General features: G+C 34.1%; 1 protein-coding gene across 1 annotated transcript in view; it reads left to right on the plus strand.

Annotated features, from left to right (window-relative positions):
• PCDH7 (protocadherin 7) overlaps positions 1-23706 on the plus strand; it is a 260537-nt gene that overhangs the window by 30657 nt on the left and 206174 nt on the right. The window contains exon 2 of the mRNA XM_058803518.1: positions 18602-18661. Coding sequence (XP_058659501.1) covers positions 18602-18661 — 60 coding nt within the window. The remainder of the gene's footprint in view (positions 1-18601; positions 18662-23706) is intronic.

Genomic DNA, 23706 nt, shown 5'->3' on the forward strand with positions numbered 1-23706 from the left:
TTCTAACTGTTGCTGTGCTCCGGGTTCTTTCTTACCTGTCAGTACATCTGAGACCAGGTGCAATACAGTCAGAAAAATTCTAGTGCTGAGCAATGCTTTTTATTATAACTGGAGTCTTATAATTTCTGAATAGAAAATGAGTTTGTCAGTGTCCTAAGTACTACCATACCATTCCTTTTCCTGCCTTCCCAGTGTGACTCTTTACTACACACCTTGGCTTAATTTTCATTGTAATTCTGCGCTATTGTTTGTACCTTTGGAACACCTCCTGTCTGTGAGGTGGCGTAAAATGTAATTTGTTAGGTATTTGTGATTTTTTTACTCTTTTTTTTAGTGTTACAGTTCCATTATAGAGTTAGTCTGTGGATTTGTCAAGGTCATTTGAATTCAAATCCTGCTTTCTTCCTGGTGCTCAGAGCCTTTCACTGTTTTGGGTCATCCACAGTTTCCAGGAGTATAACATTATTCAAGATTAAAGAAATATTGAGCCAAGTGCAAGAAATATTCCAATAGCATCTCATTTGCAGTTTCACCTTTTCCTGCCAGCAAAATATGGATAGCTACCAAATGGCAATTTTTTTTCAACTAACTGAGTATCAGTGTCATGGAGAACACTAATACTGTGATCATTTCTTCTGGGCAAGTTAACATTGAACCTCTTGTCTATATAATCTTTCAGTCACTTAGATTTTTCTTTCTTTCTTTCAATTCTGGCCTTAGGTCAGATGATCTTTGAATAAACTAACCTACATACGAAGAGTGACCGTTAACCAAAATAAATTAAACTAGTACAACTCCTAGAAAATCAAAATCAAAACCCCTCCTAGAAAAGAATGACAGTTTCATATTTTTGTATTTTCACTTCTAGTCAAGTGAAAATCTGAATGTTCTTTGAAAAAAATGTGTGTATTAAATGTAAAAGAGTATGGTTTAAAAGCACACTAAATACCAGGCACAGAGACAAGTATTAGATACTGAATATATTGGTTATAATATTGTCATAGCCTAAGTGGGGATATAGCAACATAGCCGGTTTGTTTAGGTAGTAATGGCAGTATGGAATTCAAAATGAACTTCAAAAAAACCCCATAAAATTATGAGTTCAGTGTTTTTGCAGTTGCACACAGCCATACACTGCTGATCAGTTGGTTTAAACTGGGACTGAGCAGGTTCCATTACCTACACAATCCGATCTCACTGGGCCCTGCAGCATAAGCCTGCATCTAAATCATGGAGAAAACTGGAACTGCTGCCAGGCTTGGCACTCACAGAGACTCTGGCCTGATCCTATGGGCCAAAATACTTGCTACTTCTGTGAAGTCTATTTTTATTGGTTATTAGTTCAGTCATCATTGATTATTAGTTCAGCAGCTTTCCTGCTGCTTCCAACTCTTATTTGTTTGTTTGTTTGTTTGTGTGAGTTAATTTGAGTTCTTCTAATGTTGAAATAATAACTCTGTATATAATAGCTGATAGTTCATTTTGTGTATCAGCCATTAATCCAGTGGTCTGGACTTGCTAATTAAATCTATCTGCACTGCAGCTCTTCTAAAGTTAGGAAGGAAGGAATGAGGTAAATCAGCTGTAGCAATTCTATTTTCTTCTTGCTGTGGAGGTAGGCACGTCATTGCTATTACCTTGGTTAATGCAAGGCTTCCTTTCAAGTTTGACTTCTTGTAATGGAAGCTACAAAGAATAGATTTATTAGTTCATGGGTTATGCTCATGGGCTTCCTGACCCTGTTGCAATTCCTAAAGCAGTCATTATATTTTATTTGTTATATTTCCTCTCCTTCTCTTCAGAAAATTTTCATTGGCTTCAGAAAGAGATGGTAATGCATTTACAATTTGTTCAGTTCTTAGCTGATCAAGAAAAAGGGAATAAGGAGTTTTGCTGCTTGGTTTCCACATCATTTTTGCTTTGTCATTTATTCCATTGTCAGCCTTTGTTATTCTTTAGAACTCTTTTGAGCAGGAAGTGGCCAAAGGAGAAAAATCTGATTGAGTAGACTTTAACAAGGCTGGTCATAGAAAGAAAAGGGAAAGTAATACCTGTTTGAAGAGAGAAGAGAACCATACTGTGGAGATATCTCAGTCTTGTGGGTACAAGCAGATGTGATCAGGATATCAGTATATAGCTCTTATGTGTCAGCTGAACCCTTTGCCAAAATGAAGTCTTAATTCACGTGGGCATGAGTTTGAAAAGTAGTTTTCAAAATAGATTTTTTCCCCCAAAATGACATTAGCCTTTGGAAAAGCATGGCTTTGATTTTTAAGTTCAGCAGTAGAAAAACTTTTTATTTAATATGCTTGATTAATAAATTCCATTAATAAAATTTGATTTAAAAGCAACTTTCAAAAATGCTGCATAGATGTGTTCCTATACTTTTTCGTTATTCTTTGAATATATGCAACTATGCTTCTATATTTTGTATTTCGTGATCTACTGAAACAACATGTCTTAGGTTTGTTTAAAGAAAAAATATTTTGTTTATTTAAGAAGAAAATACACAAAGATTTCTTCAAATTTTTAACAATGATAATTTTCATTTATTCCTCATATTTATATGAGTCCATAGAATAATTACCTTTATTTTTACTCTATTTGATTGGACAACTCCTTTAATACTTATATTAAAGTGTAATGTTTGTAGATGAGGGAAAGCAGTTCCAATAAAATGACCAACAACTAGAATGAATTAAAAAAACAGGAGAAAAGCTATTTTGAAAAAAGTTATTTATCATACTGGCACCATTTACATTTTTTTTTCATTTGAGCATAATATAAAATTCAAAATAAAAGTGCAATAATTAAGGAGATAGAATTTAAATTAAAATTTAGAAATTGCTTGTTAGAAAAAATAGTTTATAAAATTAAGTTACATTATGCTGGATCATTAAAAGCTTGCTTTTTGGGCAGATAAATATAGACAATTCTCACTATAATCAGTGAAGAGCAGTGGATGATTAATGCCTCCAAAGATAACTCCTTCAGGCTAGATCAGATCCAGGTTAATTGTTAGTATTAGAGAATTAGAAAAGGAAAAAATTCAGAGTTGGAGGAAGAAATGTTTACTCCAGAGAGCTGTACCAGTCAGCTGCTCTGTATCCCCTCTACATAAGATTTTATTGGAAGGAACCTCACAGTGAATATTTTCTGTATAATATATATATATGTATCTTTTTAAACATTATTTTAAAAAGGATTTTGAAGCACAGCCTGAAATAGGGATTAGATTTTAAACTATTTTCTGTATGGAACTGAGACTAGTTTAAATTTTCAGGCTGGGGACGTAAGAATCGCTTCTTTTTGTTAGTTGAAGAATCAGTTCAGTATGCTGGAACTGTTCCTTAGGGAGGAAAAAGAAGCAAGTGCAGACTCCTGGCTGGAGCCCAGCTGCCTGTTAGAGTTCCAGAGCATGTCCTGATTCACTTCTATTTGTTCTTCTCTCACTTGTTCATTCATATCCTTTCCACTGAATCATGAAACAAGAAACTGTGAAATCTCTGGGTCAGTGGATTTTGGTATACTCTTAGATCTCTAGGCATACTGTGATTGAATGCAGTTGACAGTGGGTTTAGTACCGTGATTCCTTGGAGCTTTTTTTTTCTGTCGTGGGCAGTACTAGGTAGCAGACACTTTGTGTCTAGAAACACTGAACTGAAATACTGTCACTGATATTATCAAAAAACAAAGCTTTTTCCAAAATACTAGCGCTGTAAAAGAAAAGATAAATAAATACTCCTACGTACATTTATTTACAAACAAGCTTCACAAACTAAATAGTTTAATATCTATTTTGTAAACTATATTCTGATCCATTACTGCATAAAAAGAGTAGCTCAATTTTTGTACTGCAAACTTTTTTTATTTCTCATTTGTCTGTGACAGTAGTACACAGGATTTGGTCTGTTGCTGGTTGTGGTGGTGTAATGAGGCATGGACCTACAGAACTTTGGATCTGTCCGAATCTAAAAAATAATTCCTTTACATTATCACAAAAATCTTGAATTCAGCATCTGAATACATGTTTGAGCAAAAAAGTACATAAGTTTGGTTAAATGAAAGATTTTTTTTCTTAATTTTCTGGTTACTAATGAAATAAATGTACAAATGTGTAGAAAATAGTAAGGAAACAGTATGTTCTTAAAATAGAAAGGAAGCTAGGTGAAGAAAGTCTGGATGGCTGGTATTTTGAGCCTTAGGTCTAACAGGTTTCCAAAGTCTTGTCATGTTTTCCTGAATTCTGTTGGACTCTAGAAAATTTAGAAGCTAGGTAAAATGGTATAAGGGAGAATAAAAAAGTGTAATGCTGCTTCTGCTCCCTGAAAGCGCATTCCATTTAGCACATTGCATTCATACCCAGTCCACCTCAGAGCTCTGATGCACGGGCACGAATGTCCAACTTTGTGACACTTAGCACCTCTGTCTGTCACTTGTTTGCTCCTGAGCAGAGGAGTTGCTCATGCAGCAGTTATTGGGTCAGTGCGCGTTGAAGCCCAAATATTAAAGAATCAGTGCTCTTTGGCCTCACTGTGCTGGGCTGTAAAGTGCAGCTGTTAGCTGCTGCCTCATAAACAGCTTTGCTGCTCCTGGTGTGGGTGTACTTATCTGTGAGGAGGCAGAGAGGTGGAGAGCTGAAGCAAAGATCACTTCTATCAGGAAAGCTGCTCTTTTTCTTGCAGCAGAAACTCTCAGTTCAAACCCACATCCAGTTGGAAACTTTTGCTTGCTACTCAGATGTGCCAATTGATTTTAAGGCAACGCATTCATCACACACGTACAATAAAATGAAGAGAAAGTCTGAAAGAATGTAGAAAGTAACAAGTTTGCAGCCATAGAACAGATTTTTCTGTTTATCCCTCTGGTAGGTACTTAGTGCCAGTACAGGGAATCACCTTTCCTCTCCTCTTCTGCATCAGTTTAGCTCCCATGTAATGTCTAACGTAGCTCAGAGTGGCTTGCATAGCACTGATCTCATGAATTCAGGTCAGAGCTGAAAACAGTTTTCCAGGTTTGAGTTTACAGTTGTGTTACTCTGAAATCAAACTCAGTTTTATTTTATTCTGATTCAAAGACGTTGAAATCAAAATAATCAGAATTTTCCAGATTATTTACTCTTTGGTTTGCTTTATTTTTTGGTTTGTATATTGTTTGTGGCTTTTTTTTTTTTTTTTTTTTTTTTTTTTTTGTTTGGTTTGGTTTGGTTTGGTTTTGGGGTTTTTTCCAGAGTGAGTGGGACAATTATAAGAAATTCCAAGTGCTCTTGGAAGGCTCTAGAGGTCTTTTGAGGAGTTCAAAGAATCCCTTGGGTACTGAAATAAACTCTCACTTTAGAAACTTCAGGGTGTTTAATTAGTACTCCTTTCTTTGTTCCTGGGTTGCAACAAAGACTCTTTGTCAGCTTTGGGTTAAACTATTAATGAAAAGGGTGTGTTAATTAAACAACTTGCTTATTTCTAATTGGCAAAAGTGCTCTAGCCCTCCTGAGACTTACAGCCGAGCACAGCAATGTCTGCTAAGAGATACTCATGAGCTGCTGAGAGATGCCATAGAAAATATTAACATCCAGGAAAAGCAGCAATAGTAGCAATCTTGTGTGGGGAACGCTTCACAAAAGACAAAACATGGATATTCATTTTCTCAGGGATCTTCCTATTTGGTTTTTCTTTTCTTTTTCTTTCTTCACAGTGCACAATTTGCATGACTTACAGGCAAAACCGATTACTTGGTGAGACATTTGCAGTCATTTGAAATTTTCAAGTTCTCATTCAGAAACAATATTCAGCTCTTATTTTTGTTTTTTTTTTTTGTAGGTTTTGTTTGTTTGTTTGTTTGATTGTTTTTTAATCTTTGCCTGTTCTAGACATCATTGATTGAGGGAAAAGGAGAGCAGCACCTGTATGAAAACAGCCTCTGAGATGTAATGCAATGATTTCACACAGCAAAGTTGCAGAATTGCCTCTTTTGAGTTTTGTTTTTTTTTGTATTTATGGCCACTAATGTATTAAAGGAAAGCCCTACTGATAATCTTCTGAATTTAGTTAGTATTATGCAAGATAGCCAGCAGCTGGGTTGACAGAATGGCACACAATTATTCCACCCCAGCATGTTATGCCAGTACAAAGAAAAATGTCATGGGATGCAATAGCTTTTAGTTTATATTTCTTTGAAGAAAAAAAGTTATCTCTTATCTCTCAGCAACATGGCCTTTGCTACTACCTTAGAAACACATTAAATATTTTACTTGTACTTTTTTACATGCAAATGTTTATTAGAACTTCAATACAGATAAATTCATTATCTGACATATATAAATTAGTTGGAGAATCATATTTACAAAAAGTATTGAAGAATCCAATTTTTACAGCAGCATTTTGTTGCATACTGAAGCATATTGTGATGAATTAATGCAACACTAAAGTTCATAAAAATCCAGTTTGAATTTGCTAATCTGTGTTGGCCATTTGCTGTTTAACTGAGAAAATAACTAATTTTCATCTGGATTAGGAAGACTTTATTTTATGAATTTAAGTAGTTAATGTACCTTAATAGAAGTGTGAGTACTGAAAACTATACATTTTTATTTTTTGACAAGATCTTGGAGACATACAGGAATCAGGTGTGCATGTGTGTGTTTCTGTGTGTGTCAAATGTACACAGCTTTAAAATGCAGTGGTTAAAGAAAGACAGAATCTTTACTCTGCCAGCTGCACAGCAGCTGAGGAAGAGGTTTTTAAAAAATGTTTTTTCTGCTAAACATCCAAGTAATCTTAGATTGGCCAGTATGTATTTCTTATCCAAGGGTGGAACACAAATAATCAACACTTCTTGTCTTAGATTCGGAAAATATTTTTAAGATATAATCATGAGAAGATGCTGATGGGTTTGTCTCATCTGCAATTTTCCACATCTGTCAGAAAGGTCAGTAACTTTGTCTCCAATTCTTTGTAATGTGCTGCAGAAGCACTTTTTAAAAGTAAGAAATTGCCTTGTCTTATAGTAGTCCCAATATTTAGATGGTAATATGAGAAAATGGAGGAAATAACCTTTAGGAGAGCTTTTTGTACCTAAGATTTCAGATACTATTGTTTGGTTTTACTAAAATTCTTATTTTAGGTTATATTTTTTTTAACTTATCCTGAAAGAAGTTTTCATCAAGGGCCGTGTGGGTGATGATCTGGGTGGGAAAGAGCTGTCAAAAAATCTTGAAAATGAGGAGTAGAATTTAGATCAGTGTGCACATGCAAGTGTCCTTAATCAGAAGGGGATGTCTGAATGACTTTTAACTTCTTTGTTTACTTCCTATGTTTGATTGAGTAAAATTGGAATAAAACCATTTATTTACCTAGGAGTATTTCCTTCCCTCCTAGTAAGAAACTTGAAATTGATTCTAACTAGACATATTTCTTCCCTGAAGTAATGCAAAATCTTTGTCTCATAAATGCATGCAGAGGCTCTGTGGCTCATCGGGGTGCCGTGACACTGCAGAGCACTGATTCTGTGGTGTCAAGGGGTGACACATTTGGTGCTAACAGGCCATCGGAGTATTGGGATTTGAACTGTACACGGTAAGAAGCACTGGCTTTCCTGTAGCATGACAGGCTTTTTAAAGCAGTGGGAGTAATGTTAGTCTTATATGGCTCCTCATGTATAAAGTTCAATTATTAATAAGATTTTTTTGTGTAACTGAATTAATAAAATCGGATAATATTTTTAAAATTCTGAAAATAAAATGTAATAGTAACTGCTTTGTAAGAGCCACCACCATTCTACATTTTTTTAATTTGTAAAATTTCTTGGCATCTAGAGTTTAAAATTCACTCTTGAAAGAAACATTTCATTTTATACTGTGTTTTGTTAGATTTTTTTCTTATAAATTTTTTCTGCTGCAAAATGTAATCTGTCTTGGGTAAAGATCTTAACTTTTTTTTAGTGTAGTTTTTAGCAGCATACAGGATTTGTTTGCATTTCATGTAATGGCTCTCCTCTTTATATTGGAGGCTAAAGACACCTAAGTGTAAAGCTGTTCCAGTTTTATGTTGCCTTCAAGGGCATCAAATAAAAACCAAAAGAGCATTTGAACCACAGAAGGTTAAAACTGAGCATCTTCTAGTTTTCTATCTTTCAGATGAAGTGATTTTTTTTTAGTTTTAGTGACCTGGAGTGTTTTCTTTGAAATAACATTTTGATTGTTTTTTTTTTTTTTTTCATTTTATAACTTTGATATAATTATTGTGCAAAAAAATAAAATCAGCAAAATAAAAAAAGTGACTTTGGAAATTAATCAGATTTATGGTTTAAAAGAGTCTATGGGGCTCAAATTACAGATGTTTACATATTCATTCTGTTTTGTGTTTGAATACCAGTTGTCCTGCAAAGAAATGTAGAATGTATTTTATGTCATATATTCGCTCTGTTTTCTAACATAAGTGTTTTGCTTAAGCAGATTTGCTAGGAAGTGACAGCACTGAAAAATTGGACACAATGACTGCTGGAAGTATTTCAGTTCCCAGCAATCTAAATAGTGCAGAAGAGAGAAAATGAAATATCACCATGTTTTAAAGATGACAGTTTGGTCAAAGACTGCTTTTTACTCTAGAAACAAATTGAGTAAATCAAGTAGATCTAAAATGTCTGCATGCATTGAAGATGCAAAACCTTTTTAGTTCCTTTTATTTTTTTCCTTGTCTCCTCTCTCTTTATAAGCATGTGGTAGAACAGTGACTTATTAAATGTAAAACACTCCGTGAGCAGCATAGTTCTTCTGGTTTAATTGTTATCGTTTGATAGTTTTGAATCATAACAGGCTTTCATGAAACATAGTTACATAATCTATATAAAATTTGGTGAAATGAAACTGAAATGAAGTCTTATAGTCTTCAGATTATATTTTGTAAATAACTTCAGAGGAATACTTTTGTCAGATCCGGTTTTCTAAACCTTCAGTTTCATGAGTTCCTGCTGCACTTCTGTGGATCACGAATCAAAATGTTGATCTGGCCTGTTTGTTTCAATTGTTTTGAGTATTAGCAAGCATCTACAAAGACAGGTTTTGTAAATAGGGTCTTTAAAATAGGAGAGGGGAAAATGTTTATTGAGCATGGCTCTCAACTTGAGCAGATGTAAATGCTTATGATTAAATTCTTGTTTGTCAGTGGGGAACAGTGAGCAGTGGGATAAATGACAAATGTACATTTCTCTTCTGCTGCTTTTAAAGGTGGCATAAGACTTGCTGCAAGTGTATGTTTCCTTCACATTTAACTAGAAATATTTTGCAGAAAGAGTTTACTGTTTAAAGTTTAAAGTTTACGGTTTAAAGTTCTGCTGAGAGTGGAACCCACCATCCATAAAGTAAAAACCCCGTGTGCTACCCACAGTCTGTGCAGATACTGACAAGGAGACACCAGAGACACAAATGCTGCTGCTTTCTTCATGTTCTGCAACGAATTGGTCTTATTTGGCAATCTGCTCCAACACAGCTTAGCTATTGTATTATGCTAAAAACTGTCAAGATATTTTCCTTCTTTTTAGTCCTCTCTGCAATACCACGAAATGAATTTGCATCATTTTAAATGCAGCAGATCCAAACAAAAGATCTACAGACTTGGATTTCTCAAGTTCCTGCCTGATACACAGAAAGGACTTAAGTATTTTTCATCCTAGAAAGCAGAGGGTATTTATGGACCTACATAATGTTTGTTTGTTCCTAGGAAAGCCAGGAGTTGGAGCAAAGCATTAATGTTTTTTGCCTCAGATATGTTACATGAAGTCTTTAAGAAAATATCTTCGAGGGTCTCTCATTTTCTTGAAGAAGCAAAGCCATTACTTAGAAATTTCTCCCAAAAATTCTACGTTTGTGGGCATCCAAAGGAGGACTCAAGTTTCAAGAAGTAACTACTGAAACAACATCAGGGAAAAGGTTATGCAAATTTTAAGATGAAATCAGCCCAGGAGTCTTGCTGTTTGAAGAATGAGAGAGGCCTTTCATTTGTAAAATGCTCTACAGTGATGCAGAAAATCAATTAAAATATACATGAAGTTTACACTCATTTTTAATTTCTGAGACATCCTTCCCTTTGAAATAGACGCCCCCACAAAGAAATATCTGGAATTGTAACCAATCAGTCTTGGCTGGTGTATTCTGCTTGCCAGCCAGGCTAGGCACACTTTCATTGGTGCACGTGTGTCTCCTGAAACTTAATTGGGAAAAATATCTTGTCTTGTTCATCCCCCCATCGAAGATATGGGGCAGCCATTTAAATGTGTCTGACTCCTGAGTCCTACAGCTGGTAACATTCTGAGTAGGGGCAGCCATGTAAAACTAAACTGAGCTATCCTTCTGTAACTTACCTGGACAGAAAAAAGCCTTTGCCCCCTGCATATTACATGTAATTTAATAGAAAATAAATGGAGACACATTCAGACTGATTTTGGGTCCTACAATAAAAATTTTGCTACTTCACTGGAAAAAGATTTTTTTTATTTTTGATCAAATATGAGAAAAAACCCAACCCTAAACACTAAACTAAACCAGTTTATAGTGTATATTTAGTACTCCCATATGCAAATTCTGTACCTATATTAATTTTCCATGAGGAATTTATGAGCAAAAGGATTATTATTTACCTAAAAACTGAAAGTGTGCGATATATACTATGTTCAAATCACCAGAGTGCAATCTAATGTGAGGTAATTAATCTGATCTTACAAATATTTGTATGCAACATTTATTGCTTTCCCCTCTTCAGATATTTTTCATGTGAACTCTTAGCATGACAGCCTAATTTTGTATGTGACATTATTTCACACATATAACCATTTTCAAATCTAGCTTAATTTTGGTCATTTTACATTTAATTTAAAAGCATGTCTAAGAAATTAATGGTCACATCATTAACTGCATATTTTTTTCTTATGTTTATCTTCATTCTACATCATATGTTAAAGACAGAAATAACTTTCTCCATTTCCATTAACAAAGAGTGAATAGAGAAGAAAAAGCTATTATTTGCAAAATGTAAAATAACCCTATGATAATTTTACAGGCTTTAGTTAAACCAATCTACCATAGTGTACTCATAAGGCACATTATAAAGTAATCTCTTATTTGTTAGGAAACACCATACTACTCCTTGATAAAGATCTTCAAAAGTGGTTTAGAAGCATGGGATTTATGTTTCCTTAGAAAGGGGATACAAAAAAACCCTTCTTGCTTTGAACTTAATTTTAGGACAGTGATCAGTTGACAATACAGACGGGTTTATGGTATTGTTACAACAATTTAGTGTTTTGCATACATACAGCGTCTAAGAATAGCTCTCTTCTTTATAAACTTAGTTTATCATTATGATTCTTCCATAACATAAGTGATTATTCAGATGAATGTACAGACTAACTGAGAATTTGTACCTTTTAAAATCCCTTTGATTGTAGCTTGGAGGTGCACTTAAGAGGAACTCTGGAAGCCTAATTTTATGTCTTGTTTATTGAATAACACTCTACTTTAATGTTGCTGTTTGAATCTGTATTTGACATCCATGTTTTCTGTGATCTGTTCAAACAGTGGGTTCAACCTATGATGTCTATTGTGACATTTCTTTTCAAATGGCTGGTAGGCTGGTGCAAGTGCTTTCTTTCATCTTCTGACATTTTATTCATAGGTGGTGGGGTTTTTTGGTTTTGTTTTTTTTTTTTCTTTTACTGGAACATCCCTACCAGGAGAGGCATTGCTGTGATCAGTGAGTTTTCTAGGCGAGAGTGATATCTACTTGTAATTTGGAATTTGATAGAAAGGCTGGTAGGTTTGTCATTTCCTGCCTAAGGATCTTGTACAGAACAGTTAAGCCAACTTCCCTACATCTTTCACTCTCCCTGCTTTCCATAACTTTTTATTTTAGCTCTGGCTGTTGTGTAAGTCTCTACTTTTAGAGCCCCACTGTGCCTTTGGGATAATCTTCTTTGCTGCCTGATGGATGGAGTTTTATTTGCCCGAGAAGGATCCTTTCTGGCCTTGTATGTGTGAGTGGAAACCTTAGCAAGCAACAAATTTAATTGACAGCTATCATTCTGTGTAGATTATACATTAGGCAATAATTTAAAAATTCTCCTTTAAAACAACCAAATATTAATACCTCTAAAAATAAAATTACAATAAAAAAACATATTTGTCATTTACCTCAGCTTTTTTTATATATTAGACACTGAAATCTTGCCATTCTTAATTTTCTTTCTGTCTTGGTGAGTACAGTGTGATGGCTAGTGAAATTATAAATACATATAGTACTATGTTTGAAGTGTCAAAGGATCAGTAATAGAGAAAACAGATATTTTGCTTCTAGGCAGATTAATTCTGGGACTTGGAATGTATGTCCCCTGTTCAATCAATACAGTTTATTCTTTTCATTATTGCCTTCAGTAGTAGGAGTAGACAATGATTTTATATACACTGACAGATAGGAGGAAGATGGAGATTTTAATACAGAAATATTCTTCATACTTGTCCACGAAGTAAAATCTCTCAAACTCCTTTTCAGAGTCTCAGCTGCACAGGTGTCTATCCCATGTAGATTCATGAGAATATATTTTTTTTAATGGAATAAATGATGAGATCAGAAAATTGCAATGGGTGGGAAAAGGAGGGAGATGGGAAATCAGATGGAGAGATGTACAAAGTAAGGGTGTGGTCATCATCAGGATAAAGTGCTCTGACAAATGTCAGCTGAGGTAGATGTTAAAGGGATGATTAAAAGAAAACTTTATTAAGCTATAGGAGCAAGGGAGAGAATCAGGATGATTATTACACTTGGAAGTGAAAGGTTATGTAGATGTGATAGAGATATACATGGGAAAAACAAAAGCTGGAAGCACCTGAGATGAAAGCAAAGCCAGGAGTCTGATGTATGTAAGTCAAGCAGGACCATATGGGTGTCAGCACAGAATTCTGAGTGATGCAGAGCAAAGCATGTCATGTCTTATTTTAAAAAAAATCTGTTAGGAAAAAATAATAGGTACTGTTTTGTTGGAGAATAGCAAATACAGTATTTATATTTAAGTAGTGGAGAAGATGGAAAAGAAGAGATAAAGGTCTGAAAGTGTGACCTCATCTTTTATCAAACAGTTGAGCAGAGTTTATATGAAAAAAAAAATTAAGCTACTGACATAAAGAGCAAGGGAAGATAGCATGAAAATTGAAAATGCCTTTACTGCAAAAAGTTCATACAAACCAATCTGATAACTTTCTTTGAAAGGATAACCAATTTTCTAGACAAAGAAAATTTAGTAATCTCTCTCCTGGACTTCAGCAATCAGTTGATACTGCGCCACCTGGGAAATTATTTGTGCACCTGAGGAGGATGGGTACTACTAAAGGAATCAAAAAATATGTAAGAAATTCACTTAAATGAGATGACAATTGGTTTTCTTGCAAAGGTAAGCATTATAAGAAGTTACTTGATTCAAGAATCAGTCTTAAGAACATTTTTGCTTTATATTTTAAAGGAAAATGAGTGTAAATGTAATAAGGAGACTTGATTATGGAAGAAATAAAATAATGAGTTTTTGTGAGAATTAGATTGTGTTAGATGAAGGACTAGAAAACATTCTAGACTTTAGGAGTTAAGACTTAAAATAAAACAAGAAGAAGTTGTAAATTCAGTTAGGAAATAATGATAATGGGAGCAGTAGAAAAAAAGAAGAACTTAATAAATTAGGTGAGAGTTACTAGGAGCATTAGTGACACAACAAATTTATTTTTGGAATATAAAGCTGCATCAATTTTGGTGCTGCTGTGAAACAGACATAGTCAGGTCATTTGAGAAGTCATTAATGAGACTTCCTCTGAAAAATCGTTTTGTTACTCTAGTCAATCATTTTCAGGAAGAATTAAGCTTACTTTTAAACATTCGGAAAAAGCTGTTTAATAACCATGGAATATAGACTTAGCTGTGGAAGAGAAGACTAAAAGGGCTTTGCCTATTCAGACTTAAGGCTCTGAGAGACGTGCTGTGGCAAGCTAAAATTGGATGGCAGAAGTTGTTATTATCCTCAAGGCACGAGTACTTGAAGCTCTTTTGAATCACTTTGTGAACCACTGCTTTGTGTATTAGGGTAAACCAAAACTTTTACTTTCATACACCCAGCTGAAGGCTGCAACAGTACTTGAGTTCTTTCACAGGCATGCCCTATAATCCTGCCCTGAAGGCTTCAGTGCCCATCAGAGGGGTGGAGCAGATGCCAAATATTCCTGCCTCTGATTTTAAGCCACTGCTACATTTACCTCAGAGCCTTGAGAAAGCAAGTGCGATTGTTCTTCATAAATATATTGGGAATAAATATCAGCAAAACTTAGTAATATTGTCATAACAGCAAATATGTACCACTATATGTTTAGTTTAGAAACAGAACTAAAAAAAAGATTTCAGCTCTCTGAGATTGAGGTAGCATAAAAATATCTTGATAGTTTTGAAATGGAACTTCATCTGTTCAGAATAATACAATTACACAGATATTTTCCTTCCAGTAAGTTTGTGTATTCCTAAGAAAAGGGAAAAAGAAAACAACAAAATGTGGGCCATGATTTTAAGGCCTTAGTTCCACACCGATGGATTCAGCTGTTAGTAGCATTATCTATGCCAAGATCAAGCTACGTTCTGTGAGCTGTTCCAGGAGCAGCACAAACTTCTCAGTGTGAGGTTTGCAGCAGCAGAAGCATCTAAAGATATTGGTGCTTGTGCTTCTGTTTTTCTGTGAACCCTTTTTTCTTGACATGGGAGTATTGTTCAGTTTTTTAGGAGGCCCAGAGTCTCTGTGGCTTGATTGTAATAAATAAATAAATAAATAAATAAATAAATAAATAAATAAATAAACAAATAAATAAATTTTATGCTTGGATTGATGGGTTAAGAGGACAATTTTTTGTTTGGTTGGGGTTTTTTGTTTGTTTGTTTGTTTTTGTTTTGGTAAGAACTAAAAAGATTTGTTTTGTTGAACTTGATTTATATAACATGCAGAAATCAGTAGTCACAGAAAAAATATAACAAATTAAATTTAAATGAGGTTAGATGAGAATACAATCATGTTAAACTGTGTACTGTCTAGGTGTGTTGCCCATTAAAACTGTTATCTTCAACTTCTCTTTTTTAAATTTTTATTTTCAAGATTATTAACTTTTCATAATAATTTAGACCATATTACAGAAATTTTAATTATCAAAATCTATGCATCCCTTTGTGTAGAAGTCCTCATTAATTTCTTATTCAGAAAAGAACTGTTCATGGGCTCCTTTTTGCCCATTTTTTGTCTTATATGTGGCCTTTACATGTGTATACAAATGGCACAACATAAAAAAAGTGAATATTTTATTTACTGCTTAATTTTCTTTTGTTTATTTAAGAATATTAAAATTAGGTTTCCTTATGTAACACTTACATTCTAAGGAAATACATTCAGTACAGTTTCTATAGATCCTCATATCCTACTTTGATTTCTGTCACAAACTGGAAATGAAGCTACATGTGTATAAAAAGTTTAAAAATAGCTTAGAAGTATCTTGTGAAATGTAGCAGGAAATCTACGGAGATATATTTTTATCTGGCATTTTCTGTGGTGGGCAAAAATGAGCATGTTGTGCCTTTCATTTCCGTTCAAGAATGTTGCAGAAACTTGTAATCTGTCACATTTTTAGTCATGTGTACATGTCAATCAGATGAATATATAATATATATTGCAATCACAACAAATTTGCAGACAGAGATGAAGTTCTAAGAATAAAGTGAAATGAGTGGCAAAAGCCCTCCACAATAAAACTGTACTTGCAGAAGTTAATAATTTTGAGTTAGCAGCAATATATTATGGCTGGGATCACTACACTCTGTTAAAGTGTGACTTCTCACTTATTTAATGAAAAATAATTACAATTAATGGCAAATATATATCAATAATGCTAAAAGGTCACTTCCCAATGGCAATGAATATGTAACTTAAGGAAAAAGGAGAAACAGAAATAAAGATCAATAAATAAATTTCAGGTGAGTTCTACAATAATTTTTATATACTGCAGCGTTGAAATTCTGGAAGAAATGTCCCATTGAAATATTCAGGAAAAATAATTGTAACCTATCAAGAAATTATGTGAAATTATGCCTATGATAAGCAGGTGTACTCAGCATGTAATAAGAAACTTCTAGGCCTATATTTTAGCATTTTGGACTGGATTAGTGGAGAGTTGCAAGCATCTTGCTCATGACAACTGAAACAGTGACTATCAATTCTTCATTTAACTCTGGTGTATGTGCATTTTTGTGAAAGGTAATGGAAGAAGGAACAAGACAAGGGATCTTGTCTTTCATGGAAATTAGCAAGATTCATGGGACTTAGCAGGAGTCTTCAACTGCCATAGAAAAAATGAGGAAAAGGAGCACCTAATTTAACAGATATTTAGGAAGAAAAGTTAATTTTCTGATTATTTTCCGTCAATCTTTATGTATGGATGCATCCACTAATGACACAGAGCATGGGGATGTGATTTGGGTGTGAATTTGTCTTCAGTCTAAGTCTGGAGTCCTTCTGTACACATTTCTGAGCATTTTGAAGCGTTGATTTGTCCCAGCTTTGTCTTTAGATTGTCATGTAGTGTGTGGCGCTTGCAGTGCAGGTGCAAGCCTTCCATCAGTTTGCTCTCTGTGCCTGCAGTGTGTGCCAAAGATTGGCAGGCGATGCAGACTTTGTGGCTTGTTTGGACGTAAAGTAAAGAGGCACAACAAATTGCACTGTCATCCTTGCCTTTGTATGCTGCATCAGGCGTACTGCAGGTAATATAGACACACACACACTCTGAGATTTCCACTATTGCCTGAGATTTAATGATATAGTATATTGCATTTCTGATAAAAAAGATTGAGCATTTTGTCTCTCATGCGCCAGGTAATTTGTTTTGCTTGTTTAAGCTTTTCTCTCATGATTTATGCTTTGATTTGTTAATTAAAAAAAATAAACTAGTACCAGTATCTGTGATACAAGAAAGGTCTAATTATAGAAGGTATATGTTACATCTATGAATATTTTTTACCTCAGAAATATTTTAGGAATGCACCAGATGCTCACAATTGTGTTTATATTTTGGAGAAAAGTATTTAAGATACATGTTAACAGATCCCTGTTCATTGCATACTGGACAAGTCTACTATTCCAGTGAATGTACTCTCCTTGAAGTTAGCCAAACTTAATTTTTATATAAATTTGAACAGCCGTTAAGTTAGTAATTTTGAGGTACTCGATGAACTTAAATGAAAGATACAGATAGATCTATAAAAATAGGTAGATAGGTAGGTAGGTAGGTAGGTAGGTAGGTAGGTAGATAGATTACCTGTATTTTTATTGAATGTTTTGGGCTATTTAATGTTCTTGCTGTTTTGTCAAATTAAGTCAGTGTAAATTGAACTAAGAGATTTGTATATAATTTGGTTGGTAATATTAAAGAATTTTACTAAGGTGTAAATATATTCCTTCTACAACCAAAAGAGAATGTTTTGCTTGCTTGTTCCAGGTGGCTTCCTGTAAGAAGATCATATTTAGATTGAGGAGCAGACATTATTATTTGAGGACATTTAGGAGTCTTTTATGGATAATGTTCATAGAGGAAAAGATGTTTTATAGAGATGCTTGACATTGGTATCCTACTTTTGTGTAACTTGGTTTTAAATTTACATGTGTGTAACACATTACAAGAAATGATTCATTAAAATAAGGATGCAGTAGTCAGTGACGTAAAATAAATATAAATTATTAATAATTCAACAGTACTGGAAAAGCTGAAAAGACTGATGAATGCCAACCAAATGTGCTATGTAACTACCAATAATGGGTTAATTTTTTTTTTGTGTGGATGACCCAATTCCAAATGATATTTTAAGTCTTGTTTCTGAAGAATCTATTGGACAGAAACCTTCACTGTTTATCACTAGATGTGCATGTCTATTTAGTGTCTCATTTCCTTCACAAACATATTGATCAAAGTGAGTCAAAGGAAGAAAGTTCTTCCATAGTTCTCCATTTTCTTTATGTCCACCTTAGAGTAAGACAATTGATATCTGGCATTTTGAAGAATGTAGATGTTCATAGAACTGTAATTGTTTACTGTATGTTGCCCACTCCATTTTATCTGGGGGTTGGCTGAGAGAGATGAAGGAAAAGAGGAGTTGCCTGTTTGTTTTCTTGTAAAATTCCCATTTTTTGCTTCTTTCAACTCTCTGTACTGCACTATTAATCCCCTCATTTAATGGAGAAGAGTTATGCTCATCACTGATACCTGTGACATCTATATTTTTTTTTTACTCTGTCTGCAGTAACTCTGAGTAAGAAAGGGAAGAATTTATAAATCACTCCAATTTATCTATAATTTAAAAAAAGCCTGTTTCTAGGCACGTCTGTATGAAACAGACAGTTCTAACTGTCTTTGCTGCCAAAATAGTTATTCTATGGAATGTGTTTGGATCTAAGGAAGAGTTTTTTGCTCACTAGTGAGATCCATGGTAGAGGATTAAGTCAGCCAAACCCTACTCACATCGCAGTAAGCAGACATATATTTCTGTATTTTTTGTAGGTGGATACAGTGCAGACCACGCAGCACCCTGGCCATATTGAGGAATCATGTAAAATGAATGTATGTGCTCGTAAGTGAATTATTTATGAACTGACACTCCAACTCCAAGGGACGTTGGATCACAAAATCCATGAACTCTCTTTACTCTTATGTTAAGACATTGATTCCCAGGGGGCAGGGTTGCTGCAGAACTAAGTGCACCTTTAAAGGAAAGCTATTAGAAAAACAAAACAAAACATGGTAAAGCATGATAAAAACTGCTTGAAACAAGAGATTCAGATTACATTTTGGATGCATTTGAAGAGACATTAAATGGAGAATGCAAAGAAGCAAGAGTCCAAAACAGGAAAACAAATGGTACATAGAAAGGTTTGGTAAGCAGAACTGATGGTAAGTGGAGGAAGAAGATCAAATACCATCTAATTCAGGAGTATGAATAGGATGAAAGCACTCACCATTTTCTTCTTTGTTCTATCTTTGAAAGGACTGAAATTTGATTAGATGATTTGTTGAATTAGTAACTGGGAGATGAGTGTGAACAAGGTTGAATTTTCAGTGTTTGAATCAATGAAATATTTGTGGTTTGATGAAAAAAAAACAAAAAACAAAAAAACCAACCCTGATAATATGCTAGATAAACAAAGAAAAAATATACCTCAGGACTGAAATTCTGGAAATCTAGAAAGAATCTCAGTATTTGAAAATCTTTGACCTGCTCAGGGACGTGAGGGAGAGTGTGGAAGAGAATTCAAGTCAAGTGACATAAGGTCCTTCAGATTTTGCTGAGAGAAATAGCTCTCAAAGGAAGTTGAGGTAGATACAAAGAAGAAACCAAACATGCTAAATGACTATCAGCAAATAGGGAAATCAACAGCCACTCACATGGTGAACACAGAGATTGGTTGCTAAAGACAACTGAATTCACTTGGCTAGAGCACTCCAGACTAGAATAATTGTATCAAGGATTGTATAAATGCCAGTATCAAAATCATATATACAGAAAATCTCTAAATCTGCAGTCACTACTAAGTTACATGCACCACATAAAAACAAACATTATAGTGCCAACTCCAATTTTATATGTGTGTGTGTATATATATATATACACACATATACACCAATTTTTATATTCATTTTATATATGTATTTGGATATTACTCTATATATCAGCTTATGATTTAGAGAAAGGCTGAATATTTCCTCCTAAATAATTTATTTAGTAGTATCCTTCATCGTAAGAAGCAACAAAAAAGGATATTTGAATAATAATTTTCCAACAAGGTTTTTTTCTTAGGAATAAAGCATAACTTCAGCCCACTGAAGTTTGTGATGTAAATCTGGTATAGCTGTGTGAGAAAATGACACGATATTTGTAACAAGAATGTATGTTGTGACTTGCCTTCATGGTATGGCTTTTCAACTGTATGAACAAAAATACTGAAAAATGCTTTTTCTCTCCTGATTGTTATGTGTTTATGTCTGAATTAGCTCATCCTTTGTGTTTATCCCTTCAAAACTGATAGTCTGCCACTCTTTCCCATTTGGAGTAATTAGTTCTGAGTGGAGGAATTTATGATACAGTAGGGGCTTTGACCTCTTTATTGTACAGAGATATATTATCAAACTTCAAAGTCAGTAGGCTGCTACCACATTGATTTTGTTTTCTGTGAACAAAATCAATGAGCAAAATTAAAATAAAAAAATCAATTCTTTCATTTTTGAATTGATTCAGGTTTTCTATGGACATTGTTTATTTAAACTTGACTGCTAGTCTGGAACTTCAGTAATTTTGCATAGAAGAAATTATTAATAAAATAAACAAAGAAAATTAAAATTAAGACAAGCAGGAATAAGAAGGAAAAAGATGCAAAAGAGATCAAGAAAACCGCTTGTTTAGGAATATCAATAAAGATTGGTGCCAATATCTTTGTCAAAAAAATCAGCACACAGGTTGCTTCTTTTGCATTTTCTATCCTTTTTTCCTTAGCTCAATTGATGGTTAGAAATAATGTATGAAATACCTGCAGTCCATGGACCATATTTTGTGAGAGCATTTCAGAGCATTTGCAAATCTTAGCTAAGGATGAGAGAAAAAAAAGGGAAAAAACCACCAAAATATTTAATATGTAACATTTCACAGAAATAAACACACTAAGTATGCAAATATATTTGTGAAATTTTCAGCCTTTTTCTGAATATAGACCTTATCTTAGAAAAAAATTTCAATGTGGAACATGTCAAGGCATTGTTAAGTACCTCTGATCAGATTCTTATCTCAAATATAACAATTTTATTTCAATAAAATTATTCTTCAACTGGAAATGAAATTAAAATTGCGTCTTCTGTGTTCATTGCAATTTCATTCTTCTGTATTTAATTTTCTGGTCAGAAGCAATTGCCAAGAAAGAACCCTTTAAAAAAAATTGTGGAACTACTCTAATTTTCAGATTTCAGAGAGTTCAGCAGTCAAGCAATTTGTATGGAATAAAAGCAGTTTTATATTGCCTCCTGCTACAACACCACTGAGGAAAGGGCAGCAAAACAGTGGGAGACCAAATAAAGTTTTTTTTCTTCTGTTATATCAACTTGCAAGATACTGGGAGCTTCCGAATTGCAAGGGGTAATATAGCTTTTATGAACTATTTCTTTCCTCTTTGCCTCCCACGGCTGCTTCATTGATGGCTAGTGTCTTTTTTTATGTCAGAATGAGGGAGTGAAAGATATTTGTGACAAGTGACATTCTACTTTCTGTTTGCTGTTGTCCTGCTTGGATGAGAGAAAAAATACATCCATCTGACCCTCATTTTCCTATATTTTAGGAAGTGGTTAATTTAGAGCTTTTAAAGACAAATCTGCATTGTCTTATTCATATGACCAGCCAAATATACCCAGAGCTTTGTTGTATGAGACCACTCTTTTTCCAGTATCACTTTATTTTCAATTGTTTTATACATGAACATTAAAGAACAAGATATGTCAGTAGAAAACTATCAGGCAAGTTGTGATATGCAATTTTTTCAGCTAGTTACAAAACAAGTTAGATAAATTATTAGTAGGGATATTATATGAAATGGCAAACACTGGGAAAGGGAGCCGAATGGCACAAGATCTCTTTTTCTCTTCTTAATGGTTCTACTTCTGGTGAATGTGTACTGTCACAATTTGTAGAGGCACTCTCAGTGATGCCAAACATAATTTTACATATAAACTTGGTGCAAGTTTACCTAGCTTAATCCTTTAGTCTAGGTTTGACAGATAGTTTAGCAAGCTGACTACTACCAAAATGGAAGACCATTTCTACTGCACCATTCAGTCTCAGGGTTAACAACACAATTCAATTTAAGTAAATTGTTTTTGCAAAGGCTCATAAGCAATTTAAAACCTTCACCTGAGATTTCTCAAGCTTATAAAAAAACTCTGTCTCTTCCTGTAAGCTTCATATAGACCCATAAGAACAGATTCTTGGATCTACCATTTACCATTCACCATTTAAAAAGACCGGACAATCCATGCTTTAACCTGTTACTCATTTTGCTCTTTCAGAGTCATTCAATAGACTGAATTTTGCTGAGCTAGTAAAAGATAGCTTTGTACTCTCAAATGCACCAGCTATATTTAAATTTCCAATGTATACTTAATTATGCATTCTTACAAACTCAGTATTATCTCCCTTTTCATTTGGGAAAAATTAAGCTATTGTGCTTGCAGACATTATATCTGACATTTGACATTTCATTTAGGGAAAACTATAAATATGTGAAATGCTGTTCCATCTTCTATTTTGTCCTCTATATTTTACCAGAATCTACATTAAGAGATGGCAATTATGACAAGTGTTTTAAATCCTTTCTCTCACCATGATCATGCCTGCAATTTCACTGTTTAGCAATAAGCTCTTTGTTTTTGTTGGAATGTGTTCCTGAAATATCAAGAAGCCACAATTGAATTCTATTCTCCACCATACCCCAGTAGATTGCCATTTCAGCAGTGAGTTTTCCTTTGATCTGCAGTTCCTAGGAATGGCATCTATCACAGGAAACCAGTTTGTTGCCCTTTCTAAGGGATTTATGGTGCTAATGAGGAAGAAAAAAGAAAAGGTTTGTTATGACTCCTGGCAGTTACCACAGAGCCCTCAATATTCTTCAGTGGTGGAATTCAAGAAAGGCATTAATGTTTCTACATTCAGTTTAAAATTAATTATCTTCCAAATCAGATTAGTTTTCACATTGAAACAGTCTTATTCTAGCCTAGTAACACTATTTTGAGTAGCAACTGCCAACCAAGCTAATTAAAATAATTAAATTTTTTATTATTTACTTCTATAAATACTATATTTATTTATATATTATCTATTGGAAATATGACAGAGAAAAATGTTCTACAGGAATTTAATAAACCTGATTATGCTCTATAGCCTATTTTATCAGGCTTAATTATCTGTTTGTGTTACATTTTGCAGAGTTTTTATTCAGGAAAGCAGGTTTTTCAATTGGCTTTTGACACAAAATAACCTTTCTTTAAACTGTGAAACTCTGGGCAGACAATTGTTTCTGGATAAAAGGTATCACTTCCTGACTATTGTCTAGAGCAATTTTATTTTAGCAAGCACAAGCAAAAGAGTGGTATAAAAACTAATTAACCTCTTAAGAAGTGTGGGCAGAGTTCAATATCATGAATGTCCATCTGCTTTTCCTTTTTACTCTCAGAAGAATGATCATTTTCCTCTGCTTTCCAGCCCTGTATTGTCAGAATGGTAGAAGCACACAGGGAGTAAAGATAACTCTGGCCGGTCTCAGCTTTCACCTCCAAAAAGGGAGTTAGCATGTAGCCAGTTGTACAGGCATGATTTTAACAGGTGAATTATGAATTTTGTAAAGTTTGGCATCTCACCCAGCTGCATAGTGTTACAATCAGTAGGAAGTAAGTATATGTGGGCACCATTTCATTCAGCCTAAGTTGTTTTTTTCTAATATTCAGGATGAAACTTATTTTGGTGTCTCTCAGTCTACAGAGAGACCGAATCTCAGGGGAATTTTATGTGTTCAAGCTCAAAATCTTTCTGCATCTAGTGTCAGTTCACATGGAACACTTTTAAGCAGAAATGT

The sequence above is a fragment of the Ammospiza caudacuta genome, chromosome 4 (assembly GCF_027887145.1).
Source record: "Ammospiza caudacuta isolate bAmmCau1 chromosome 4, bAmmCau1.pri, whole genome shotgun sequence".
NCBI lineage: Eukaryota > Metazoa > Chordata > Aves > Passeriformes > Passerellidae > Ammospiza > Ammospiza caudacuta.